At 38.0% G+C, this 25,067-nt stretch overlaps 1 protein-coding gene across 3 annotated transcripts; it reads left to right on the top strand.

The window, feature by feature from the left end:
* Positions 1 to 17,279: 17,279 nt before the first annotated feature.
* Positions 17,280 to 24,679, top strand: LOC145043035 (disease resistance protein RUN1-like). 3 transcript variants are annotated; one of them, XM_078991576.1, is made up of 7 exons: positions 17,283 to 17,450; positions 19,173 to 19,961; positions 20,706 to 21,831; positions 22,293 to 22,616; positions 22,697 to 23,617; positions 23,693 to 24,332; positions 24,481 to 24,679. In XM_078991576.1, exons 2-7 carry the CDS (start codon positions 19,429 to 19,431, stop codon positions 24,504 to 24,506), a joined length of 3,570 nt encoding a protein of 1,189 aa, XP_078847702.1. In that variant the 5' UTR covers positions 17,283 to 17,450; positions 19,173 to 19,428; the 3' UTR covers positions 24,507 to 24,679. The 3 variants fall into 3 exon arrangements, with proteins under 3 accessions (XP_078847712.1, XP_078847702.1, XP_078847707.1); XM_078991586.1 differs by lacking the exon at positions 24,481 to 24,679 and having other exon boundaries at positions 17,280 to 17,450; positions 22,697 to 23,595; positions 23,693 to 23,945; XM_078991581.1 differs by lacking the exon at positions 22,293 to 22,616.
* Positions 24,680 to 25,067: the final 388 nt, after the last annotated feature.

The raw sequence follows: 25,067 nt of genomic DNA, 5'->3' as shown, positions 1-25,067 counted from the left end.
GAAACAATACATATACAACTATACTAGAACGAGAAACATTACATATACATGAATACGTTAATTATTGTGATTTAAATCGGAGCATGACTTAAATGTCATGGCTCGAGTTGTAGCTAGAATTCTCTTGGAGGGAGAGCGTGAGTTTGCGTATAGATCTATACTGGATTGACAATCCTACACCTTGCTGCTAGCTATAGCCGGACCTGCAGGTCTGCGGGTGCCAAACGTCATTCCGTTATTACGACCATTCATTATGTCGTTGTTACTAGTCGATAGGATGGTGCAATTTATCACATAATGCCTTAATATAAATCCGGTTTAAGGTAGTTAGTACAACAGTAGTTCTTATAATACAAGGCTACAGTACTACAATGATTTACCCATTACATATTTTAGTGATAACCTCACTTAAACGTTAATGTACAAACTATATTTTGTTAAATGATAGTTACACTTGGGAAATCACACACTTTTACATCAAACGAGCATACAAAACAGTTAAGCCTTGGTAGAAGGCTACTTTAATAGAAAATATAGGTTTTTCTGAGAGATTCAAACTTTTACAAACAATTACAAGCCATTACATACATTTTACAAACTTATACTTGATACATGTTCAAACATTTTTGGATGACAAATACCGACACTAAAATACTTATGAACTCACCAGCTTAATGCTGATAAACTCTTTCAAAATAACTTGTATTCTCAGGTCATCAGTAGACAGGTACCGAGGCCAGCTTTTGAGAAGATGGAGCGCATCCAAGACTCATCTTATTATTTTGATATACATTATTTTTGGTGTCTATATTGTACAGAACACGTTTGTGTTAAAATTATATATTTAATGCAATGGATGATGTTGTTTGCTTATTTACATTTACTGTGTTGTGATACTTTACATGACGTCCTCCGCCCCAGAACATTTCTGCCGTTCTTGGTTTTGGGGTGTGACAGATTGGTATCAGAGCATTGTTTATAGTGAATCAAGTATATCAACCCATAAAAGATATACTAAACTATAAACCCAATTGGGATTAAAACACTCTGACCAAGAGTCTATACTTAAAATACTAAAATATTTAATTAAGTATACTAGTCTACATTCATACTAAAACCAGTGTTACAACGACAAGAACAAAAGTATTACGATTGTTAAATATCACAGGTAAGCTCGGGGATATATGGTCAGTCCTGGGAATAGCATAGCCTGATCAACTATGCTGGTCCGAGGAGTGATTAGCATATGCCTTAGAATGGTTGTGATGTGTTAACAAGTCTAAAAACTTACCAACAATACCACAAGAAGATCAGTAGAACCTAACTTTAAAATACTATAGGTGTATTTTGTACTACTAACTACATATATACTATATCTTTATACCTCTCTTCTCGCATAGATTTAAATGGCTGGATTCCATCACGGCAACCCGTACTTTCCAAATGAAGGCAACGCAGGATAGCTCGAAGCAGAGTCTGACGATGAACACCAAATCCCATTGGATGATCATCAAGCTGAAGGCTTCTCGGATGGATCAGACTCTGAGCCCGAAGTCAACAACCTACCTCCAGTAGGTCAAGCCCCGAACAACAACCCTCGACCAACTTTTCTAGGTCCCACTCCCTTGTGGGTAGATAACTTGAATCACTGGAGTGACGAACAGGGTCAACCCTTACCATACTTTGGGGACCGAACCTTTTACAACATCAGCGATGGTGGCTCTGCTGACCGAGCTCTACCAGTCATTATCCGTAGAATAGCTCGTAATGTCGAGCAAGGTCGAGCAGCCATCGACCGGGTCGTGGAGATTGACGCCAACTCTGGTGTCAACACAGTCCGCATTCGCCGTCTCGAAGAAGACATGGAACGGACCCGGAGAATCAATGAAACTCTACAGCAACGTCTGGTTGCCTCTCAAACAGAAGTCATGGAACTTCGAGCTCGTCAAAGGGCTCATGAGCGACACCTTCAAGAGGTGGTACGTCAAATGAGAGACCTCAGGGTTCTCCCGAGGAATACTCATCGCCGTTACATGATGTCTAGTATATCATTATCTTTTGGGTTAAGGATTAGCCTTTAACATCCGTGCTCTAAGTAGCACTTATTTGTAAAATATTCCTAACTTTCAGTACTCTAATTAGGAATCTAAGAACTGTCAAACTTTCCGTATGGTATGATGTAAGACCTACTGTTAGGTCAATTTTCATTAAACTCGTTACATCAGTAATACCAGTATTGTTGACAACTACCTACTCTGTGGGAAGAATCTTTACACTTGGGTTTTCCTACACATCTTTCTAGTTATGATCTCAAACACTCATTCAATTGTTGGGCTATGGTTAGTTAGTCCATGTGTCATTCGCACATTACTTACAAATTGATTCTTACCACTTTTCTTATCTTTATAAACTTATAGCTGAAAGATGCCTCCTCGCAAATCTCCCCGGAATAACCCTACACCTACACCACCTCCGGTCATCGATACAGCAGCCCTAAATGCTGCCATAGCTGCAGCAGTGGCAACTGCCATGGCACAATATCACTCTACTGATGCCAGCAGAGGTGTAACCCCGGTTAACTCCATTCCGGTTGAAACTCCTGTGCGCTCGAGAGAGTGCTCTTACAAGGATTTCACCAACTGCAAGCCGAAGTCCTTTCATGGGACCGGCGGAGTCATTTCCCTCTCGCAATGGTTCGAGAAGACTGAATCAGTCTTCGAAATTTGTTCTTGCCCTGCTGGGAGCAAAGTCAAATATGCCGCATGCACCTTCGAAGGGAAGGCATTGACATGGTGGAACGGCCACGTTAAATCCCTAACTCTTTTCGTGGCCAACGACATAGGATGGGATACGATGAAAGACCTCATGATTGAGGAATACTGCCCGAGGGGTGAGATCCAAAAACTAGAGCAGGTGCTTTGGAGCCTGACCATGAAGGGCACCAACATTGTTGCTTACACTGCCCATTTTAGCGAACTGGTGGCCCTCTGCCCTAATATGGTTCCCACTGAAGGGAAGAAGATTGAAAGGTACATATGGGGGCTAGTACCTCCGTATCAGGGGAATGTCCTATCATCAAACCCCGCTACTTTCGATAGTGCCAAGCGACTGGCACAACGACTCATTGACCATGGTGTCAAAACCCCTGCAACCACAACAACCATAGCCATCTCAGAACCCTCCAAACCCGCTGACACCAAGCGAAAGTTCTGGGATGACAAGAAGAGGCAGCGAGCTGCCAAGAAGCAGCAAATTGTGGCAGTACATGCCGCGGTAACCCCTGCTGCTACTACTACTCCGATGAAGCAATATGCTGGAAGTCTGCCGAAGTGCAACAAATGCAACTTCCACCACAATGGCCCCTGCCGTGAAATGCAGTGCTCTAACTGCAACAGGAAAGGACACACCATCCATTTCTGTAAATTCCTGGCACAACCAATCACACAAGTCCCCGGCTCCGGCGCAATCCCGACTTGCTATGGATGTGGCGAAACAGACCACTATAAGAAGGACTGTTGCAAAGCGAGAAATGCTGGAGGAGCAGGGAGGGTACTGGCTATAGGCCACGGGGAAGCAGTTGCTGACCCGACAGTGGTGACCGGTACGTTCCTCCTCGATAACGCCTATGCATGCATTCTGTTCGATAGTGGAGCGGAGCGAAGCTTCGTGAACCATAAATTTGCTTGCATGCTTAAACAACAACCACACGCACTTAAAGAACAATTCACAGTAGAAATGGCTAATGGAAAAAACAGAAAACACCAGTAGCATATACTTAGGATGTATCCTAACCCTAGATAACCATTCATTCCCAATCGACCTCATGCTGGTCTCAATAAAAAGCTTCGACGTTATCATCGGCATGGATTGGTTGAGTCTTCATCGCGCCGACATCATGTGCTTCGAGAAAGCAGTCCGACTAAACCTTCCGTCTAACGAAACTCTTATAGTCTACGGCGACAAACCTTGTGCGAGTCTTCGCATTATATCAAGTATTCAAGAACAGAAATATCTGCGCAAAGAATACCACGCATTCCTTGCTCACATCGTGGACACGAACCTCGAAATGAAAGAACTCAAGAACATTCCAGTAGTGAGCGAATTCCCCGACATTTTCCCAGAAGAACTACCTGGATTACCTCCGCAATGACAGGTCAAGTTCAGAATCGACTTAGTCCCAGGAGCTACCCCAGTAGCCAAGTCGCCCTACCGCTTAGCACCAGCAGAGATGCAGGAATTATCTGGTCAACTTAACGAACTATCAGCAAGGGCTTCATACGACCAAGCTTCTCACCCTGGGGAGCACCGGTCTTGTTCGTTAAGAAGAAAGACGGATCATTCCGTATGTGTATCGACTACAGAGAACTCAACAAACTGACGGTCAAAAATCGTTACCCTCTACCTCGCATAGACGATCTATTTGACCAACTGCAAGGGGCGAACTATTTTTCCAAAATTGATCTAAGATTCGGATATCACCAGTTACGAGTGCTCGAGGAGGATGTGCCGAAGACAGCCTTCCGAACTCATTACGGACATTACGAGTTCGTGGTGATGCCATTCGGATTGACCAATGCGCCAGCAGTCTTCATGGACCAGATGAACAGTGTATGCCGACCTTACTTGGATCAGTTCTTCATCGTTTTCATTGACGACATCCTGATCTACTCCCGAAGTAAGGAAGAGCATGGCGATCACCTACGACTAGTTTTAGGAACTTTACGAATGGAGAAACTTTATGCGAAGTTCTCGAAATGTGAATTTTGGATCCGAAGAGTCGAATTCTTAGAACACGTGGTAAGCGAAGAGGGAATCCACGTGGACCCATCCAAAATTAAATCCATTGAGAACTGGTCAGCACCCAAGACGCCGACAGAAATTCGTCAATTTCTAGGTCTCGCTGGCTACTACCGCAGATTCATTCAGAACTTCTCCCGAATAGCGAAACCTCTTACAACCCTGACCCAGAAAGGTGTGGCCTTTGACTGGGAAGAGAAACAAGAGAGAGCGTTCCAAACGCTCAAGCGAGCCTTGTGCACCGCGCCAATACTATCTCTCCCCGAAGGGATAGAGGACTTCGTAGTCTATTGCGATGCATCGAACCAAGGGCTCGGGTGTGTTCTGATGCAGCGAGGTAAGGTCATCGCCTACGCCTCCAGACAGTTGAAGACACACGAAGTTAACTATACGACCCACGATCTTGAACTGGGAGTGGTAGTGTTTGCTCTGAAGATCTGGAGACATTACTTGTATGGAACGAAGAGCACTATCTTTACCGACCACAAGAGTTTACAACACATATTCGATCAAAAGGAGCTCAACATGAGACAACAACGGTGGGTCGAGCTACTCAGTGATTACGAATGCGATATTCGTTATCATCCGGGTAAAGCCAACGTAGTAGCAGACGCCCTGAGTCGGAAAGAATATTCTGGTCGCAAAGTCAAATCATTGTCAATAACCATCCATTCACACTTGTCTAATCAAATTCAGACGGCCCAACTTGAAGCCATGAAACCTAAAAATGTGACGAGTGAATCCCTTAGAGGAATGGACAAGAATTTAGAAGCCAAGGGTGACAGTGCCTTATACTTCATGGATCGGATCTGGACACCGAAACACGGTGGTTTCCGAGACTTAGTCATGACCAAGGCGCACAACACTCGGTATTCCGTCCACCCAGGTTCAGATAAGATGTATCTGGATCTTAAAAAGCTATACTGGTGGCCTAATATGAAAGCAGAGATTGCTACCTTCGTAAGTAAATGCCTTACTTGCGCAAAGGTAAAGGTCGAGTACCAGAAGCCCTCTGGTTTATTGCAACAACCAGAGATTCCAGAATGGAAGTGGGAGCGGATCACTATGGATTTCATAACCAAGTTGCCCAAGACAACGGGTGGACTTGATACCATATGGGTCATCGTTGATAGATTGACCAAGTCTGCACACTTCCTGCCTATCAAAGAAACCGACAAGATGGAGAAACTTACGAGAACATACATTAGGGAAATCGTATGACTACATGGTGTGCCTATATCCATTATCTCCGATCGAGATAGTAGGTTCACCTCAAGATTCTATCAATCACTGCAACATTCCCTAGGAACAAGGTTGGACATGAGCACAGCCTACCATCCACAGACTGACGGACAGAGTGAGAGGACAATCCAAACTTTAGAAGATATGTTGCGTGCTTGTGTAATTGACTTTGGAAAAGCGTGGGATACTCATTTACCCCTCGTAGAATTTTCCTACAACAACAGTTATCACACGAGCATAAAGGCAGCACCATTTGAAGCTCTCTACGGCCGAAAGTGCAGATCCCCTCTGTGCTAGGCTGAGGTAGGTGATACCCAATTAGCTAGGGGGCAAGCTTCCGACAGTGCTCTCACTGGTCCGGAAATCATTCGGGAAACGATAGAGAAGATCGTTCAAATCTGTGAACGATTGAAGGCCTCTAGAGACGGACAAAAGAGCTACGCTGACAAACGCAGAAAACCTTTGGAATTTCAGGTGGGAGACCGAGTCCTTCTCAAAGTCTCACCCTGGAAGGGCTTGATACGCTTCGGTAAGCGTGGGAAGCTTAATCCTAGGTACATAGGGCCTTTCGAGATTCTCGCAAGAGTCAGCCCCGTAGCTTACAAACTTGATCTACCCGACACACTTCGTAACGTACATTCTTAATTCCACGTATCTAACTTGAAAAAGTGTCTGTCCGACGAGACTCTCGTAATCCCACTCGACGAGATCGAGATCAACGAGAGCCTCAACTTCGTGGAAGAACCTGTAGAGATCATGGACCGTGAGGTCAAGCAGACGAAACAAATCCATATCCCTATCGTGAAGGTTCGCTGGAACGCCAAGCGAGGACCAGAATTCACATGGGAACGCGAGGATCAGATGAAACTGAAATATCCTCATCTTTTCGCTTAGTAATTTGTAACTTCTTATTTGCTTAAATTCTAATTTCGGGATGAAATTCCTTCTAACGGGGGGATGATGTGACAACCCAAAATTTCCATTTGTACGAACATTATCTATTCAAAAGAAGCTAGTCCAGTTTCAGTGATTTTCAGACTTGTCCTAACAAGTTTGTGTACATTAGGGCTTACGTTTCGGGATATATCAGGAGAGTGGATGCTCCTATATTTGTGAAACTTGAACATTGTAAGTTTCATAATGTTATAGTCTGACTTCAGGAATAAAAATATTTCTGTCAAAATATTTCTGGACTATAAATAGATTTCTGAATTTAATTAATTCATTATTCACAATTCCAACTAGAGAAAAGCCATTTCTCTCTGACGGATCTTCGGGTTTTCATCCCGGATTGTGAGTATACTTTCCTAAATGTGTTTCAATACTTGTTGTATGCTTTATAACATTGTTTATATGTCCAAAATACAAGATCCGGGAGCTTACGACCCAAGAACGTTCTTGGGGTGTAAACTCCAAAACGGAGCCTAAAGGCTTCCTAGTCCCGATTCCTTGTTAGACAACTTGTTTAGGGGTTAATGTATAAAAATTTGAGACTAGAAATCAACAAAGAAACCCTAGTTATAGGAGTTTACGGCCAAGGAACTCTCTTGGGCCGTAAACCCCTTTTTAAGGGTTATAAATGCCCTAAATTACCCCCTAAAGCTTAAGGACTTTACCCTCTAATGCTTGTGCTTAATTTGGACACCAAAACACTTCAAAATCTTAGGGTTTAAGGAGTTTACGGCCAAGGAAAGATCTTGGGCCGTAAACCCCTTTTTCAAGTGTTAAAGATGCCCTAAACACTCTTAAAGCCTAAAGACAATTAACCTTGACTACTTGGGACTTGAATGGGGAACAAAAGACATCAAAATCATCCCTTAAAGGGAGTTTACGGCCAAGGAACATATCTTGGGCCGTAAACTCCAAGTAATGACACAAAAGTGTGCCTAATGTCCCCTTTAGCCTTAGATAAAAACATAGAAGCTATCCTACATGTGCAAGGGCCTCAAATGAATTAAAACCAACACCCCATAGGAGTTTACGGTTGTAAACTCTAGGGGATATGGTCCTTTGTCCATAAACTCCCCAAAGGAGCATTCCAAGGCCTTAAACTACTTCAAGGATTATTCCAACAAGGCTAGGCTTATTCTAGGATCAAGATAACACCTCAAAACCCCCAAAACCACCATGTGAGGAGTTCACGGCCGTAAACTCATGGGCTCACGGCCGTAAACTCCAAAGGGTGGGGTTTGTTGGGTGGTGAACTCATATACAAGGTCATTGGTGCATTAAACCCCTTTTGCCTTGTCCTGTTTCAACTTAGATGCAACCATTAGGACCTATAACACTTATATAAAGTGTATACATGTTCATAAGTGTCTTAACTTACTTTGTTAAGTTATTATTTGGCTAATTAGTTATATATATGCTCATCATATGATAACTAGGCTCGAACGTGTGAACAAGTCTCCGTTTGCCACCTAGCACGGTACCCGATACATCAATCCAATCTACTCACCACAAGTGAGTTCATACCCCTTTAATCAACCTTTGAAATGCTTTAAATGTTTTAAATACTTTATGGGGGGATACAAGTTAAATACTTATAGTTATTGCATCAATCACATGTGATTAATAACTAGAAAACCAACGATTTTATCACTGTTCAAACTGTTTATCAAACTGCTTTACTTCAAAATGTTTTACAAACTCCTTTACTTATCAAATGCTTTTATTAAACTTTGTTTTACTTCTTATAAATTGCATGCCCATATATGTATAGATATATAAGTAATTTTTAAAGGGCTTAGGAAGGCCATCTGCCCTATTTCCTTTTCGCGCACTTAGATGTGGTCTGGTGGGATTTCGGGTGACCATCCGAAGGTCGTTTCAATATTAGTTATATATCATATATACATGTATTGACATAAAAGTACTTCCATATTCATATTTATCAGTACATCAATAGCTAGTTACCATCGGGGTAATACAATACATATACAACTATACTAGAAACAATACATATGCAACTATACTAGAAACGATACATATACAACTATACTAGAAGCGATACATATACAGCTAGACTAGAAACAATACATATACAACTATACTAGAAACAATACATATACAACTATGCTAGAAACAATACATATACAACTATACTAGAACGAGAAACATTACATATACATGAATACGTTAATTATTGTGATTTAAATCGGAGCATGACTTAAATGTCATGGCTCGAGTTGTAGCTAGAATTCTCTTGGAGGAAGAGCGTGAGTTTGCGTATAGATCTATACTGGATTGACAATCCTACACCTTGCTGCTAGCTACAGCCGGACCTGCAGGTCTGCGGGTGCCAAACGTCATTCCGTTATTACGACCATTCATTATGTCGTTGTTACTAGTCGATAGTATGGTGCAATTTATCACATAATGCCTTAATATAAATCCGATTTAAGGTAGTTAGTACAACAGTAGTTCTTATAATACAAGGCTACAGTACTACAATCATTTACCCATTACATATTTTAGTGATAACCTCACTTAAACGTTAATGTACAAACTATATTTTGTTAAATGATAGTTACACTTGGGAAATCACACACTTTTACATCAAACGAGCATACAAAACAATTAAGCCTTGGTAGAAGGCTACTTTAATATAAAATATAGGTTTTACTGAGAGATTCAAACTTTTACAAACAATTACAAGCCTTTACATACATTTTAAAAACTTATACTTGATACATGTTCAAACATTTTTGGATGACAAATACCGACTCTAAAATACTTATGAACTCACCAGCTTAATGCTGATAAACTCTTTCAAAATAACTTGTATTCTCAGGTCATCAGTAGACAGGTACCGAGGCCAGCTTTTGAGAAGATGGAGCGCATCCAAGACTCATCTTATTATTTTGATATACATTATTTTTGGTGTCTATATTGTACAGAACACGCTTGTGTTAAAATTATATATTTAATGCAATGGATGATGTTGTCTGCTTATTTACACTTACTGTGTTGTGATACTTTACATGACGTCCTCCGCCCCAGAACGTTTCCGCCGTTCTTGGTTTTTGGGTGTGACAGTAAAAATCCCAACACATGCCGAAGGGAGGGCGTACACCTAGTTGACGGCTCTAATGGTAGAGGTGGCTTCCCAAAATGGGAATGGGACTTGGGTAATATGCTCTCACTTCAGGAGGACTAGGAACAGGAGGGTTGATTATTTCTGGCTCGGAGTCTGTTCCAGACATAATTTTTTCTTCCGCCTCTATAGGCTCTTCTTCGACTTCCTCGTCGACTTCGAACTCCTCTTCGATTTCATCGAGGTCTTCTTCTGGGTCTTCTTCTATCCATCCTCCATTACCTTGGTTTGGGTAGTAGGGATCTCCTGGTATATGGAATCCGGCAATTTTGTCTATACTAGAATAGAAGTATAAGAATTTTATAAGAAAATAAATTTTTACTAGGCGGTATCCTAAGTTTAACCCAAATCTTGAGGTGTGCATGATTTTTATCTTCCTATATATTTATAAAATACTCCTATAGTATTTTGAATTTGCAAGTTCAGAAGCTTTTATTTGGTAAGTTTTTGACTTGTTGTCCACTACGATCATTCCTTGACGTACGTTGGTCAAATCCAGGATAAATATATTTGATCAGACTATATTTATTCTCGATTCGATTACATACCTCGAGGCCCAATCATAGTGTCGCAACTTGTCTTAATACTTTTTAGAAAACTTTGTTTATGATACGAGACCGATGCATGCGTGTAAAAACGTATATTTGTAAAAGAAAACATATTGTTTATGAAAATGTGTTATCAGAGGGTTTTTGGTCCCTCTTGCATTTATAGTTTGTATATCTTATGTGGTTCGATATACTTAGTTCACTATAAATAATGCTATGATACCAATCTGTCACACCCCCAAACCAGAATGGCGGAAACATTCGGGGGTGGATGACTTCACGTAGTATCACAACAACTGAATATTATAAAGAAAGTAACACAACCATCATATATATAATAAAAACATACATTGTTGCGTTATACATGTTATCGAATGAATATTACAATATGATGATTCAAAATGTTTGATAATAAATACCTTAGAGTTCCTTCTTCAAAAGCTGGCAGTTACCTGTATTACTGATTCCCTGAGAAATACAAGTGGTTTTGAAAGAGTGTCAACAATAAAGTTGGTGAGTTCATAAGTGTCTTTGTACTAAAAAAGTATGTCTTTTGGAAGAAAATAGTTGAACGAGGTTTTCCAGAAAATCCGATATTTTCCACATATAGTTTGAAAAGTTCCCAGAGTTTGAGGGCGTTAGTATCTTTCGTACTTAAATAATAAAGATGAAATTTGTACACAAAATAATGTAAATACCAAATGCATGTATGAGACTCATAAATCAAGCTTGTTTTTATACTTTTGTGTGAGTCTTATAACCATACTATTGACACGGACTGCCTGTAGCTAACAATTTAGGTGCGAGATTGTCAATCTCGTATAGATTTATACACAAGTATCACGCTCTCCCTCCAAGAGATTATGGTTTATAATACAGGACTTGAAATGCATACTTAGGAGTACGTTGAAGTTGAATATCTCACCTTACTTAGTATAAATAGATTTACGATAAGAAAGCCTTTATTTCACTTTAGATGAAAGTATTTCTTTTTCAAGATGTATACGTAAGAATGTATAAATAAACCATAAAATATACCCATTATAGTTTTTCAAAAAGTATGTTCCATTTGGTGAAAATGACTTGGTGAATATTATACTTTATACGTAAAGTAAGAAGTTGGTATCGAATAATAACAAGATAGATGTTTTATTTATATTTATAAAACGATACGTTTTCTTATATTTTACTTGTATTCCCCCACCCCCCCCCCCCCTTAAACATGAAAAGACTTGAAAAGTAGGGGTATGAACTCACTTGTTCGGTTTGATGAGAGTGAGACTAGAGTCGAGCAGAATTTCAACTGCGGAGAGTTGCGTTTTTGAGCTTCTCGGGGATCTCGGTAGCGTAGAGGATTCGTCGGGGGCTTGAGTGTGGAACCGAGGGTGGCGGAATGGTCTCTGGTACGTAAGAGTGTGTGAGAGTGAGTGAAACTTAGAGAGAGGTGTGCTAAAATCCAGAGCTTATGCCTTCTATTTACAGGGCTGAAAATGCAAGTACGCTGGGCGTACCACCGGAGTACGCTGGGCGTACTTCGGTTACACTGGGCGTAACTTCGTGTCATGGCTTACGACTCGGGTCTAGCTAGGCATAGAGCTTGCAGCCGATGGGACTTGATCCTGCACCTGAGTACGCTGGGCGTAATTCTGGCTTCTATCTTCTAAATTTCGTAACTTTCACGTACGGGCTCCGATTTTTGCGTTCTTTATATCCACGCGTAGGTGAGATTATGCTCTGCAACTTTCATTTAGACTCCGTTGGCTAGTTTTGAATTATTTTTAATGCTATATTTTTAATAGGCCGGGACTACTAAAGTCCGTTAAAAATTCGTAACTTCTTCATACGAGGTCCAATCTGGGCGATCTTTTTTATGCACGTTTACAATTTAACGAACTCTAGGACTTTCGTTTAGATACCTAAGGCTAAAATGCATTTTATTGGAATCTCACTTTTTACGCTAATTAATGCTTTACTGGTGTGTCGTGAAATATCTAATGGTTGTAATTATTTTATTATAAACCGGTTTCGAATGTTCTTTATGTTTTCAGAATTCTTGACATGATATCTAACATTTGATGCATTCCAAATTTAGATTTTTGAATACTTTATGTTTGGGGTTAATTCCGTTGATTCCAAATAGTTTCGTTGTATTTGACTTTTGAGTGTTACAAAGCGTTGGAAAAATATAGGGTTGTCACACTAGACCATGCATGATTTTTATTGTTAACCTCACAAAAACGTTTTTTTTTAACATGACTACCTTTCAATCTTTTAGATAGATTTTTTTCTATGTGGAACTCTAAAAAGACTCAAAAACATTGCAACACAACAAAATAAAGTAAATAAAAGAAGAATGGAAAGAAAATACTTCCCGATTTGCCTCTCGGTTAGCTACCATTGTTTCAAGTCTTTGGCTCGACTTGGTTCTTGGATTATGGGATTCTTTGAATGTTACGGCTTTCCAACTCAGTGAACTTCTTACTACTTCAAATGGGGCACTTATCTTGTACCTAAATTTCTTTTTGCTTGGGAACCACACGGGACTTGGACCCGTGATGACAACAATCATCCAACTGACCCCTTTCATGTACTTCTCCATTAAGGTGGTTAACTCTTCGTTCTTTGATAAGGTGGTTGAGTTGATGACTGATTGGGTGTCTTCCTTCTCAGGATATGTATCCTTTAAAGGGTCCGACAAATTTATTGTTTCTAGCTCTATTTGTTAATCTACCCGTAAAATGATTTTCTCATTGGTAGTGGGTGGCTCAGCCTCTCTTTCGTCAACCTCCAACACCTCTTCTATAACTTCCATGTTAGCCTTCTTAATTCTACTTCTTCCTTGACAACCTTTTCCACTTCTACTTCTTCATTCTCTTCCCCATATTCAAATTGCAATCTTGGGTCATCAAAAATTTTCCCATCGTGAAGGTGATGGTAGAAATGATATGCCTTCGGTCTTCTTCGGTTTGTACTTGTAATTTGCCTTGAGTTTCCAATATACTCACATATTGAGTAAGTTGTGAAATTTGTTTCTCTAAGCTTCTGAGGCTAGCTTTGGTTGTTTCCTGGAAGATTTGGGTAGTAGTGGTAATGCTTTCACAATGTCTTCCAAGGACATGCTCGAAGTTTTAGTTTGTTGGGGAGGCGAAGGAAATGGTTGTCGGAACTATGGAGTTAGTTGGTATAGGTCATTTCCACAAACTTGGTATGGGTTCTGACATTGGTTGTTTCCCCAAGCTTGGTTGTTTTCCCACCATTGATCATGTTGAGGTTGATCATAACTCCATTGGTTGGCCAATAGTAACTTCCCCTTTCCTGCACTTCCTCCCATTCCCCTTGTAAATATGGACACATGTTGGTATGATGTCCATTTTGAGTGCAAAATTCACAAGGAATAGGTGTAGGTTGCACAATTTGGTCATTTCCAATCATCACAACTATCTGGACTAGCTTAGAAAGTTGTTCTTTAATGTAAGGAGTGTTCATTTCTGAGCCACACTTTTTTTTTGATAGACATGTACCCGCTCACAAAAATCTTGACATAAACAATTAGTAACAATGTGTCCCTGAAAAAGGCGTCAATTTATTATGTGTGTCAAACCCAACAAATAATTGGGGTGCAACAGACTCCAAATACACAGCTTTAATGCACTAAAAAGTAGTACAAGGCAAGCAGGATCAAACCACAGAGACACATGATAAAAGTTTATACATCTTTACGCAAGGTACTTTGGTCACAAAGGGGGTTTTGTTTGCAAATGTAAAATAATAAATAACAATATACTTTAAAAGCATGCACAAAATGAAATAAGCTTGTAAACAATTTGATTGAATAGTTCATATTGTAGTTCTCAATGTTGCTGTTCAACTTGATTATGACTTGATGTAATTCATGATTGCTATTCTAAGTTGGCACTGAAAGATATTAACATGCTCTAATACCTCTCTCTTGCCAAATTAACTAACCATAAAACGCTCTTTGACTAGACCTAGCTTTATTAATTCAACCTAAACACGCTCTTAGATTGTATTGAAAAACTACATTTAGTTTTGTACAAGCTTCCCAACAATGTTCATTTCTTCTCATACGCTCGGAAGTGTGAAAACATGTGATATATATTTTACAATAAGAGAACTTATTGTTTGTTACCAATTATTAACTTTATAGAACGATTAGGTGCCCTACAAGTTAATTAACTACACAAAAATTCAATTCATGAAAGTGGCCAATCAAACTCAAGGATTCTAGTTTAAGCAAAAACATAATCACTAGAATAGAATAAAAAATCAAACATCAAAGCATATGCTTCAAGTCAATCAAACAACACGTTATGAACAAGAAGCATAAATTAGGGTTTCTTAACCACACATGGCTAAGAACAAATCAAACAAGAATAAAGATGAAATTGAAATGTTTAATGCCTATTAAAATGAAATCAAAAGGGTTTGCAATGATTTGGTCTTCTAAAAAGCTCCAAGAAATCTCTCAAAGTTGCCCAAGATTGCCAGAACTTCTCCAAAAAACCCATCTCTGCTTCATAAAATGATGTCTTCCCTTGTTTTATTAAGGATCACGTGCTTGCCATAAGACCATGCATTTTTAGCATGGTCATGCCTTTTGCCCATGTGTTTTTAGCATTGGCATGTGTCTTGAAAATGTGTTTTTGGTATTGCCCATGCTTTTTGCTAAAAGTCCAATAAATCTTCACCGTTGGCTCCATATTCACTCTAGTTTTAGCATGAGTCATTTTGCTCAAATATAAGATGAGAAAGGACAAACACGACCCGTGTCAATGTGACATGAACCGTGTTTCAAACGTAGTCCTTTGCTATGATGATAATGAAACAACGATTCGGGTTATGTCTTCATGTTCTCTTTTATGGCATGATCGGTACATCTTTTCATGCTCTAAAGCTCCATGCTCCAAGCATCCAAGCTCCAAGTTCCATGCTCGATACTCCATGCTGCCTACAAAATAGATAAAAAATGGTGAAGTACCAAACATTCTTAATGAAATATGCGATTGCCCATATAATTAACTAAATGCAAGAATTATGAAGTAGAATGCTATGAAAGGATGGAAATAAACAAGCAAAATAGGAGCATAAAATGCACCTATCAACAGCATAGTTGATCTGCCATTTGGGAGGAGGGCGTCGAGACAGATAAGTTGTTTGGTTTGTATGATGCCAACCATCAATTGCTTCATGGCCAGGTTTGAAACACAGTTGACATTGAAGCTTGCACCTAGAATCATGATGTCAATTCTGTGAGGAAGGAGAAAAAGCAGTCTTCATTGGAGAAGAGCAAGGTGGGTGACGATTGGCAACCAAGACTGTGGAACTACTGGATTCTAAAACAGTGGTGGAGATGCGAGACTGTTCTTGGTCAAGACGTGCCTCCTCTTGCGGAAGCAAACTCATAAAGTCATCAACAGGAACATCATTATTTTTCATCATAAAAGTTGTAACGTAATGGCCATACGATGACTCTTCAGAAATTAGGTTAACGTCCTCTATCAAAGAATTGGAGATGGACTGTTTTTTCTTGATGTATTCCATCGTCAAAAGGGAGCCCTTTGAGAAGGATTGTAACTAGGTCTTCATAGCCATTCTGCGGGCTCGAGTTTGCGATTTGAAGGTTTTCTCAATGGAAATCCATGCCATTTGTGACGAGGTAGATCTTGAAACAAGAGCCAAGGCACGCTCTGACAATGTGGACTTCAACTAAAGCAGCACATACCGATCCTGTTTCTTCCATGTGGTGAATTTAGGATTAGGTTCGGTTGAAGCGGAAATGGTTTCTGTGGCCGGAACAACTTAGGTTTCTGGTGGAGGATTAGGGTTGATGATATGAGATTCAAGATCAAAGGCTTCTAGGTTTGACACAATATTTGTCTTCCACAAGGCGTAATTATCTCTATCAAGTTTCACACTGATAGATGGTATCTGAAAATTAGGAAGAGAATTGGAGTTTGCTAGTGACAATGTTCGTGTCATTTATGTGAAACAGTGAAAGAGAAAAGAAAAAGAGGAAAAGAAAGAGCCGGTGCTCTGATACCATAAAAGTAATTGTATTCTACTTATTCAATCAACGAGCATACATCTCAATTTATACAAAAACGAAGAACAGAAAATACATGGAATTAGGAAATAAAAAAAAGGCATGTTGGTATGCATGTGTGAGACCAAGTCTTGGTCTGAGCTCTTTTACATGGTCCATAAATTTTGCATATTAATAAGACAAAACACAAGGTAAAATAGTCATTTTCTCTATTGTTAATGAAAAGTTATTGACGGTAATGACCAAATGGACCAAACCTGAAGTATTTTGAAACAATGAGGACCAACTACATCAATTTCCCAAAACTCCGACAATACTTGCATGCCGGCTAAACCACATGGTCCATTTCGGTATTATTTTAGAATTGTAAATGGGAAAAAGAAAATTTTTAAAAAATTTTAAATGTTAAAAATAGTGTTTTTAAGTTGACCAAATATGTGATTTCCAAAAACAATAAAAACCAGAGGGACCAAATTTGTAATTGAGTCAAAATATCATTTCATTGGTCGTCGTAGAATATTAACTCCAATATTTTCGTTTGTCCTCACTCACCGTGTCCCTTCCCTACCGTTGACTCGCCATTTACCTGCTTACTTACCACCGTTCGATCACTAGTTTTCAGTCGTCTGTCCTTGTAGGTCTCGTCGCCGTTGGCTCGTTCTCTAACTCACCGCTGCAGGTCTCGTTGTCGTTCTGTAGGCAGGTGACTATGAAAGCACATTCTTACAATCTTAATTAATCATAAATGGCATCATAATCAGTTGTTTGTTCATTAAGTTCCGCTATTTCAATTACTCTTGTTTAGTTTTGTATTTCAATTAGGCTAGTACATAGCCCTACACGTTCTTGAATAAAATCGAGAATGATGAAGAAAACTTTGTGCCAATTGAGAAATTTTTTTATCCTCGAATATTACTTTCTTAATTCCTCTATGTTATCCAACTTAGAAACGTAAATTTTTATTGTATGCTACTATCTGCGCTGGACTCCTAAAGGATAATCTACGAACAAGCTTGAATATTCAATTGTGACAATTTTAAATTGTGCAAAACTTGCTGACCTGTTGAAGCCAAATTGTAAGACATTTCTGCTCTTGTGGAGTTGTTTCAGGTGTTATATTCCTTGAAACAAAGTTTTGATCTTGCTAATGTAGAGTTAATTAGATCACAAATCACTTATGTTTGGCTTAGCTTTTGAGAAGCCAAAAGATCTTTTAGAAAAAAATAAAAGCCAAAAGATGTTTGGCAAAACAGTTTTAAAACCTACTTTTGAATTTTTGATAGAAGGAAAATCAACTTTTTGGAAAAGTCAAGAAAATCTGACTTTTTGCAACTTTTCCAAAAAGGACTTTTGGCCCTTAAAAAGCTAAGCCAAACACCCCCTTAATTAGGGCTCAATTTCTTTGCTTATAAGCTGTGGTAGGTTTTGTTTTGAGATACATAATTAATAAGGGATTTCTTTCTAGATTTAACACCTACTACTGTTCACATAAATCACCTTTGATAGTTGATACATAATCAAGCCTTCATTGATATGCCCACAGTTGCAATTTAAGCAGCTCATAAGATTCCCAAAAGGGAAAACTCGCCTAGCTGAAATTTCCTGGCACTAATTGTGTGTTTAGTTGTCTTACATATCCAAGTGATAATATCTACTTCAAGATGCGATTAGTGTGCTTGGGTTCATCACTTTGATAGCCTTTTCATTTGGATGTTGGAATTACAAGTAGGATTTGGTCAACTCAAAATCATGTTACAGGGTCTGTAAACAGCAATGCCATCACATTGTTTCCAAAAAGAAGATACAACTCGATATTGACAATGAATATCTGTATGCTTGTCAGATTGTGTATGAAGTGAATTTACCTCCAAAATTTCATCTACTCTAGAGTTTGAAAGCTTGTTAATTTCATAAAAAAAACATATCATTTAGAACATGCCCATCAGTATGCTGATACTAGTTCTACTAATAGATAATTTCAAATTTGAACAGCTTTATTTGCTAATGCGTGGGGTTTATAAACAACCATGTCAACAATTTTAAGTAACTCCCATGGCAATAATGGTGATTCTATATCAAAATAAAGGTTTTTGTATTTATGTATGTATGTATGTGTGTGTATTGGTTTTTCAATCATGTCAAACTTTTATGTAAAGAATAAAAGGTTTTATTTTTATCATGGAGGTTTAAATTGTTTGATGAGCTTAAGTTTCATAAGGTATTAATATAAGCATATTAAATCACATAGCTATATATATGCTCGTTGTTTCTGAAGCATATTGGTTCACATGGAAAAGTTTGAGGTGCATATATTGTTTATTAAACACTTAAGTATGTATTTTGAAGAATATAAGGTATTATTCTTGAGTAACTTGTTTGATGAGACTTATGTTGCATAAGGTATAATAATTTGGATTTTATGTAGATTGTTAGAGACGATATGTACATGATATAGAGATTGAGGTGCAATTGAGGAAAAGTGGGATTCAAAAGCTTCAGAACACAGTACTTACTTTCTGAGAGACACAAGAAGTAAACAGTGAAATCAACTTTCATAAGTGATGATGTCCATGGGAAACTGAGTTTCAGAGCTTATTATGAAACACCAACCTATAAAGAGAAACTAGAATTCGATACACAAAACCGTGGGAAGGTGAAGGGTCATCAACCCATAACCCATAATGGTTGTTCTCTCTGAACTTTCAGAAGCATCTTCATCTTCATCATCAACTCATGGTCATAGATATGACGTGTTTCTAAGTTTTAGAGGTCTCGACACTCGTAATAATTTCACTGCATACCTTCATAAAGCCTTAATGGATTCCAATGTTATTACCTTCTTGGATGATGAAGAGATTGAAATTGGGGGAAATCTAAAACCAGAATTGGAGAGTGCAATTAAAGCATCTAGGGCTTCGGTTATCGTTTTGTCCAAGAATTATGCTTCTTCCACATGGTGTCTTGATGAACTGGTGCTGATTCTTGAGCAACTTAGGACATCCAAACATATTGTAATCCCCATCTTTTATCATGTGGAGCCCACCCATGTCAGGAAGCAACAGAGTAGCTTTGGAGATGCAATGGCTAAGCATAGAAAGATGATGGAGGCGGAGACAGATGGAAATAAAAGAAGTAAATGGACTCAAAAGATAGAGCGATGGAATAAAGCACTTACACAAGTTGCTGATTTGAAAGGGAAGGATGTTAGAAACAGGTAACCACTTTCTTACCTGTATTTGCACACTCTTGTTTTATTTGATTAACGCATGAAACTTCAATATCATCTTCTCCTTATGCATTTCAATAAGTTTCTTGATTATCATCACGTAGGTATATGTTCGATGTATTTAAAGTGGATCAAAAAGATGCTAAGAATTGAATCTCAATTTTCAATTATATGGTCAGAATAACCGTCCTGATAATTTTAATACATTTGATATACATTTATTATTGATTTAAAACTTGCGTTTTTAGATAAAACATGTAATTATTCTTTTATGATTTTTGTAAAAACCAAATTTTGAATGGTTTGCAATGCGTCTACTATTAATTATGCCATAATACCTCTTTTTTTATGATAAGTAAATGATCTTACATGTGAGTAGTAGAGGTCAACCTATAGCTATCCTAAGAAATATTGTTCAGATTCATGCTTAACGGCATCGATATTTAAGTGTTGTTGTCTTGTAGGAAGATAACAAATTCAGTGAAATCTTGAATTATACACCAGTGACTCTGGTCTTATTATAAATAAAAAAAACTATGACCTTGCACATTAGATGCTTAGATGGTTAAAAGTGCAAATATAATATGCATTTTATATGAAACGACAAATTTAAATTAATAGCTTAATAAGATATAATCTCAATTTGGATCTTTGGATGAATCAAATCTCAAAATCCGGGTTGTTAGCTTTGAGGATTGTGGTTTGTACTTAGTTATTTAAATCAAGTTTCAGGTTAGAGATGGAGTTCATTGAAGAAATTGTCAACGACATCTACCGAAGATTACAGATACCCTTAAGGACTTCTCTACCGCTACTTATTGGGATGGGCAATTCTGTTAACTTCATCACTTCATGGTTGAAAGATGCATCATCACATACAACAGACATACTCACTATTTTGGGTATGGGTGGAATCGGGAAGACAACTTTAGCCAAATATGTCTATTTGTCTCATTTTCATGATTTCGACACAAGCAGCTATATTGAAGATATTAGTAGGCGATGTACTGACAATTTTAATGGGTTGCTTGAGTTACAAAAACAACTGTGCGATGACATTTTGAAAACAAGTTCAGTTCAACTTCATGATGTATCTGTATACACATCAAAGATAGAGAGTGCATTAGCTCGTAAAAAGGTGTTTCTAGTTCTTGATGATATTGATAGTCTCCATCAGTTGGATGCATTGCTTGGAAACAAAGGTTTTCATCCCGGCAGCAAAATCATAATAACAACAAAGGACGCATGGTTGACAGAGAGTTGTGCACTTTTCAAAAAGAGCATTAAACCCAAGCATGCTAAGCACTTGCTTCGAGGTTTATATGACACTGCATCACAAAACCTTTTTTGTTTTCATGCATTCATGTGCAACACAGCCAAGGCTGGTTATGAAGAGGTGTCAGAAAGGTATGTGAAATATTGTGAAGGACATCCTCTGGCTCTTGAAGTTTTGGGCAAGTCTCTGCATAATCGAGATTTAGCTTACTGGGAAGATGGGATAAAACTCCTAAAGAAAGAAACCGGTTCCCCTATAAATAATGTCTTGAGAATGAGTTTTGACTCTTTGACATCAAAAAACAATAAGGAGTTGTTTAAGCATATTGCTTGCTTTTTTGTTGGAATGGATAAAGATGTTACCGAAACGATATTAAATGCATGTGAGATAAACACAAGATCTGGGATCACGGATCTCATTGACAGATGCCTACTTAGTATTGGAAGGAATAACAAATTGATGATGCATCAGTTGCTTCAAGAGATGGGAAGATTTGTGGTACGTGAAGAATCACCTGATAAGCCATGGAAGCGTAGTCGATTATGGGGTCATGAGTCATTCAAAGCTTTGAAGAAAAAAAAGGTAAGAGAACATGTATACTTGTTAGTAGTAGAGTTAAACTCAAGAAATAACATTGCAGTTCCTTTGATTTGTTTATTATAATTTTCTGCATTCTTTTCTTCCAATTACAACATTGTACTTTGAAAATTTTACCTGGTTATAGTAATCTGTCAAAATAAAAAAAACAAATTTCAGTACAATAATTGTGTAGATTATTTGAAGGCTACTGTCATAAGAAAAAACTGGAAATCCGATGCTATAATTGGATAGATTTAATAAAAATACAGTTTCTCAGTTAGAAAAAAATTGAAAGTTCAGTCATGGAATTAAAAGAAATAACAGTAGGCTGCTATAAGACACAAATAAATGAAAGTACATTGTTGTTTCATGCATTTAGCCATTAGTAGTATAAAAGTTCCTAGTATTTTTTTTTATCTATATAAATATTTTAAATTTTGTTTTGGTATTTTGTATCTTCTTAGGGTAAGGGGAATCTTATAGGTCTTTCCCTTGACATGCAAATACTTGAGAAAGAGAAGTTGCATGAATCATTTGAGCTGAAAACAGATGCATTGAGTAACATGGATAATTTGATGCTACTACAACTCAATTATCTACAAATTAGTGGGTCTTATGATAATTTTCCAGAAGAATTAAGATGGTTGTGTATGCATGGGTTCCCTTTGAAGTCTATACCTTCAGACCTACTGATGGAGAATTTGGTTGCTCTTGACATGTCATATAGCAATATTGAATCATTTAACATTTTTTATAGGAACCCACAACGACTTGAGAGTAGACAAAACGTAATATATCTCTATTTTTTATTCTTCAATGTTGCTTTGGTAAAATTCATTACTATTCTAACTTATTTACATTTCCACAGTTGTTTGGATCGTATGCAAAAGACAAGAGGTTCCTTGGATCACTGAAGATTCTTAATTTAAGTTTCTGTGAACAACTTTGTAGTTTGGGTGGTTTTGACCAAGTACCTCTACTTGAGAGGTTAATACTTACAGACTGCATTTGTTTGATTGATGTCTGTGAATCAATTGAGCGATGTTCTGCACTTGTCCTCGTTGATCTGAGTTACTGCAATAAGCTTGAAAAACTTCCAAGGATCATAGGCATGTTAAACAAGGTTAAAACACTATTGCTAGAGGGTTGTAATCTTGGTAAATCTGGAACTGAGATTATAGATATAGATTCACCAAAAATGTTCATGGCTAACAACATTGATATAAACACAATAACCTCTTCCTACACCATCTTAGAGGCTATTCCAAGCCATTCAATTTTTTTTTCGGTTTCTTTACCGAGATCTTTAGTAATCTTGGCACTTGACAATAATAATTTGTCCACCGAATCCTTTCCCATGGACTTTAGTTATCTATCCATGTTAAAAGAATTATACTTAGATGAAAATCCTATTGTTTCACTGCCCTGTTGTGTGAGAACCCTTCCTAGACTTGAGAAACTTAGTATGGAAAACCGTAATATGCTGACATCAGTCGAGCATCCTCCACATACACTAACATATTTGAACCTCTCTCATAGTTCTGATTATAAGCTTTTGCTACATAATGTTGTATTTGATCCACAAATGTCCCCAATCGAGTTCTTAATAGACTGGAAGATGTTAGCACCTTCGTCGTTTGAAATACAGGGCTTGATCAAAATCCAACCGCTGGCAGGTGCTGAGGAAAATGTATTATGTAGGCTGGGCTGGAGTAATCTAGACTTCCTTTCTGGAAGGCGTTTGACAACTTATTCTCGTGATAGAGGGTATGAGGAATCTGAAATCCAGGTTTGGTCTAGTTAACTATGTCTTTGTGTGAATATGTATGTATATATGTATAATTAATGAAGTTGTAATTGGCAGATGTATTATGAATTTGGGATATTCAGCACTATTTATGAAGGCGAAGAGATTCCGAATTGGATTACAAATAGAAGCATGGGGCCATCGATATCATTTACCATTCCATCATCTCCTAACAGCCTCACAGGATTGAATTTCTGTTGCGTGATGACGTTTGGATTTGTGAATGAAAGGCTTGGATCTGTAGTGGATGAGCTCCTTGATTTGCCAATGATAACAATTAATAATATAACAAAGAATCTCACCTGGATATACCACCATTACATTGAGAGAGTCAGTGTCGGTGTTGATGGGAAGTGTTTAACATTGTTAAGCCATTGGATGTTTGGGATGAATGAGATGGAAGCTGGTGACCACATTACTATTACTGTGAGGGAGAAACCATTTCGTGCTAATCTAGTTACAAGGAAGTGTGGGGTGGGGGTTGTGTATGATGATGGAGACACGTATGAAGAACAAGAAAAGGATGATGTGTTGGTTTATTACAAGTCCTGGAATTACGTTATTGGTGGAGATCTCACTGGATTTCAGTTAACAACAGGAGAATATTTACTAAACAAAAGTCGAATTATGCTGCCTTTTTATGAAACGATCCTACTAAAATATGATTATTTTTTTGGAGAAGACATCCGCTTTAAAGGTACATGTCATTAGTATGTATTACTAACTTTTTTTTTTCTAAAGCTCATAATAACTAAATGATAGTGTTTTAGTGATAATTGATAATTCATGTTTTGATTTTGATTTTCTACAATTATTCCCAAATTTTTAATCTCTCTTTTCATTAGATAAGGTAGTGTACTTCAGAGCATAGTCACATAGTTCTCTCATTAGAGGAAATGGTTTTGGAGAATTTGGATGATGAAGGCGTGGAGAATGGGAAAGGAAAAGACAGCAGTTGGAATACAATAGAATCTGTTTTTTGAATTATTGTAACTGTTTCTGTTCATATTTCGTTGTCATTTCATTGTTTCTGTGTTGACCTTACTGGTTCTGTTTTTTGATGTTAGTATTCATGTTTCTGTTTTGAACTTACATAATTAATCACATGAAGACACATATAGTTGTGCTAATAAACTGATCTTATGCTCAAAATTTACTCATCGCTACTACTAAAAGGCTATGACTAGGTTAAATACCATAAAGAACCCGTTTTGCAACCTAATTTTATATGAGCATTGACATCCAGGTTTTACAACCGGGGCTTATTAAGCTAATACAACCCGGGCTTATTAAGCTAATACAACCCGGTTCCCTAATATAAAACCAAGTTTTTTTTCTTGAACCACAAAGCTTTCTGTATGACTATATCCCAGTTCTCACACAGGTTCTATCATGCGAGTTAGAAGCAGATCTTGTTTTTTTATATAGCCCG

This window comes from Lactuca saligna, chromosome 1 (genome assembly GCF_052625555.1).
Source record: "Lactuca saligna cultivar CGN05327 chromosome 1, ASM5262555v1, whole genome shotgun sequence".
NCBI lineage: Eukaryota > Viridiplantae > Streptophyta > Magnoliopsida > Asterales > Asteraceae > Lactuca > Lactuca saligna.
This window is presented reverse-complemented; position numbering and strand designations above follow the sequence as displayed.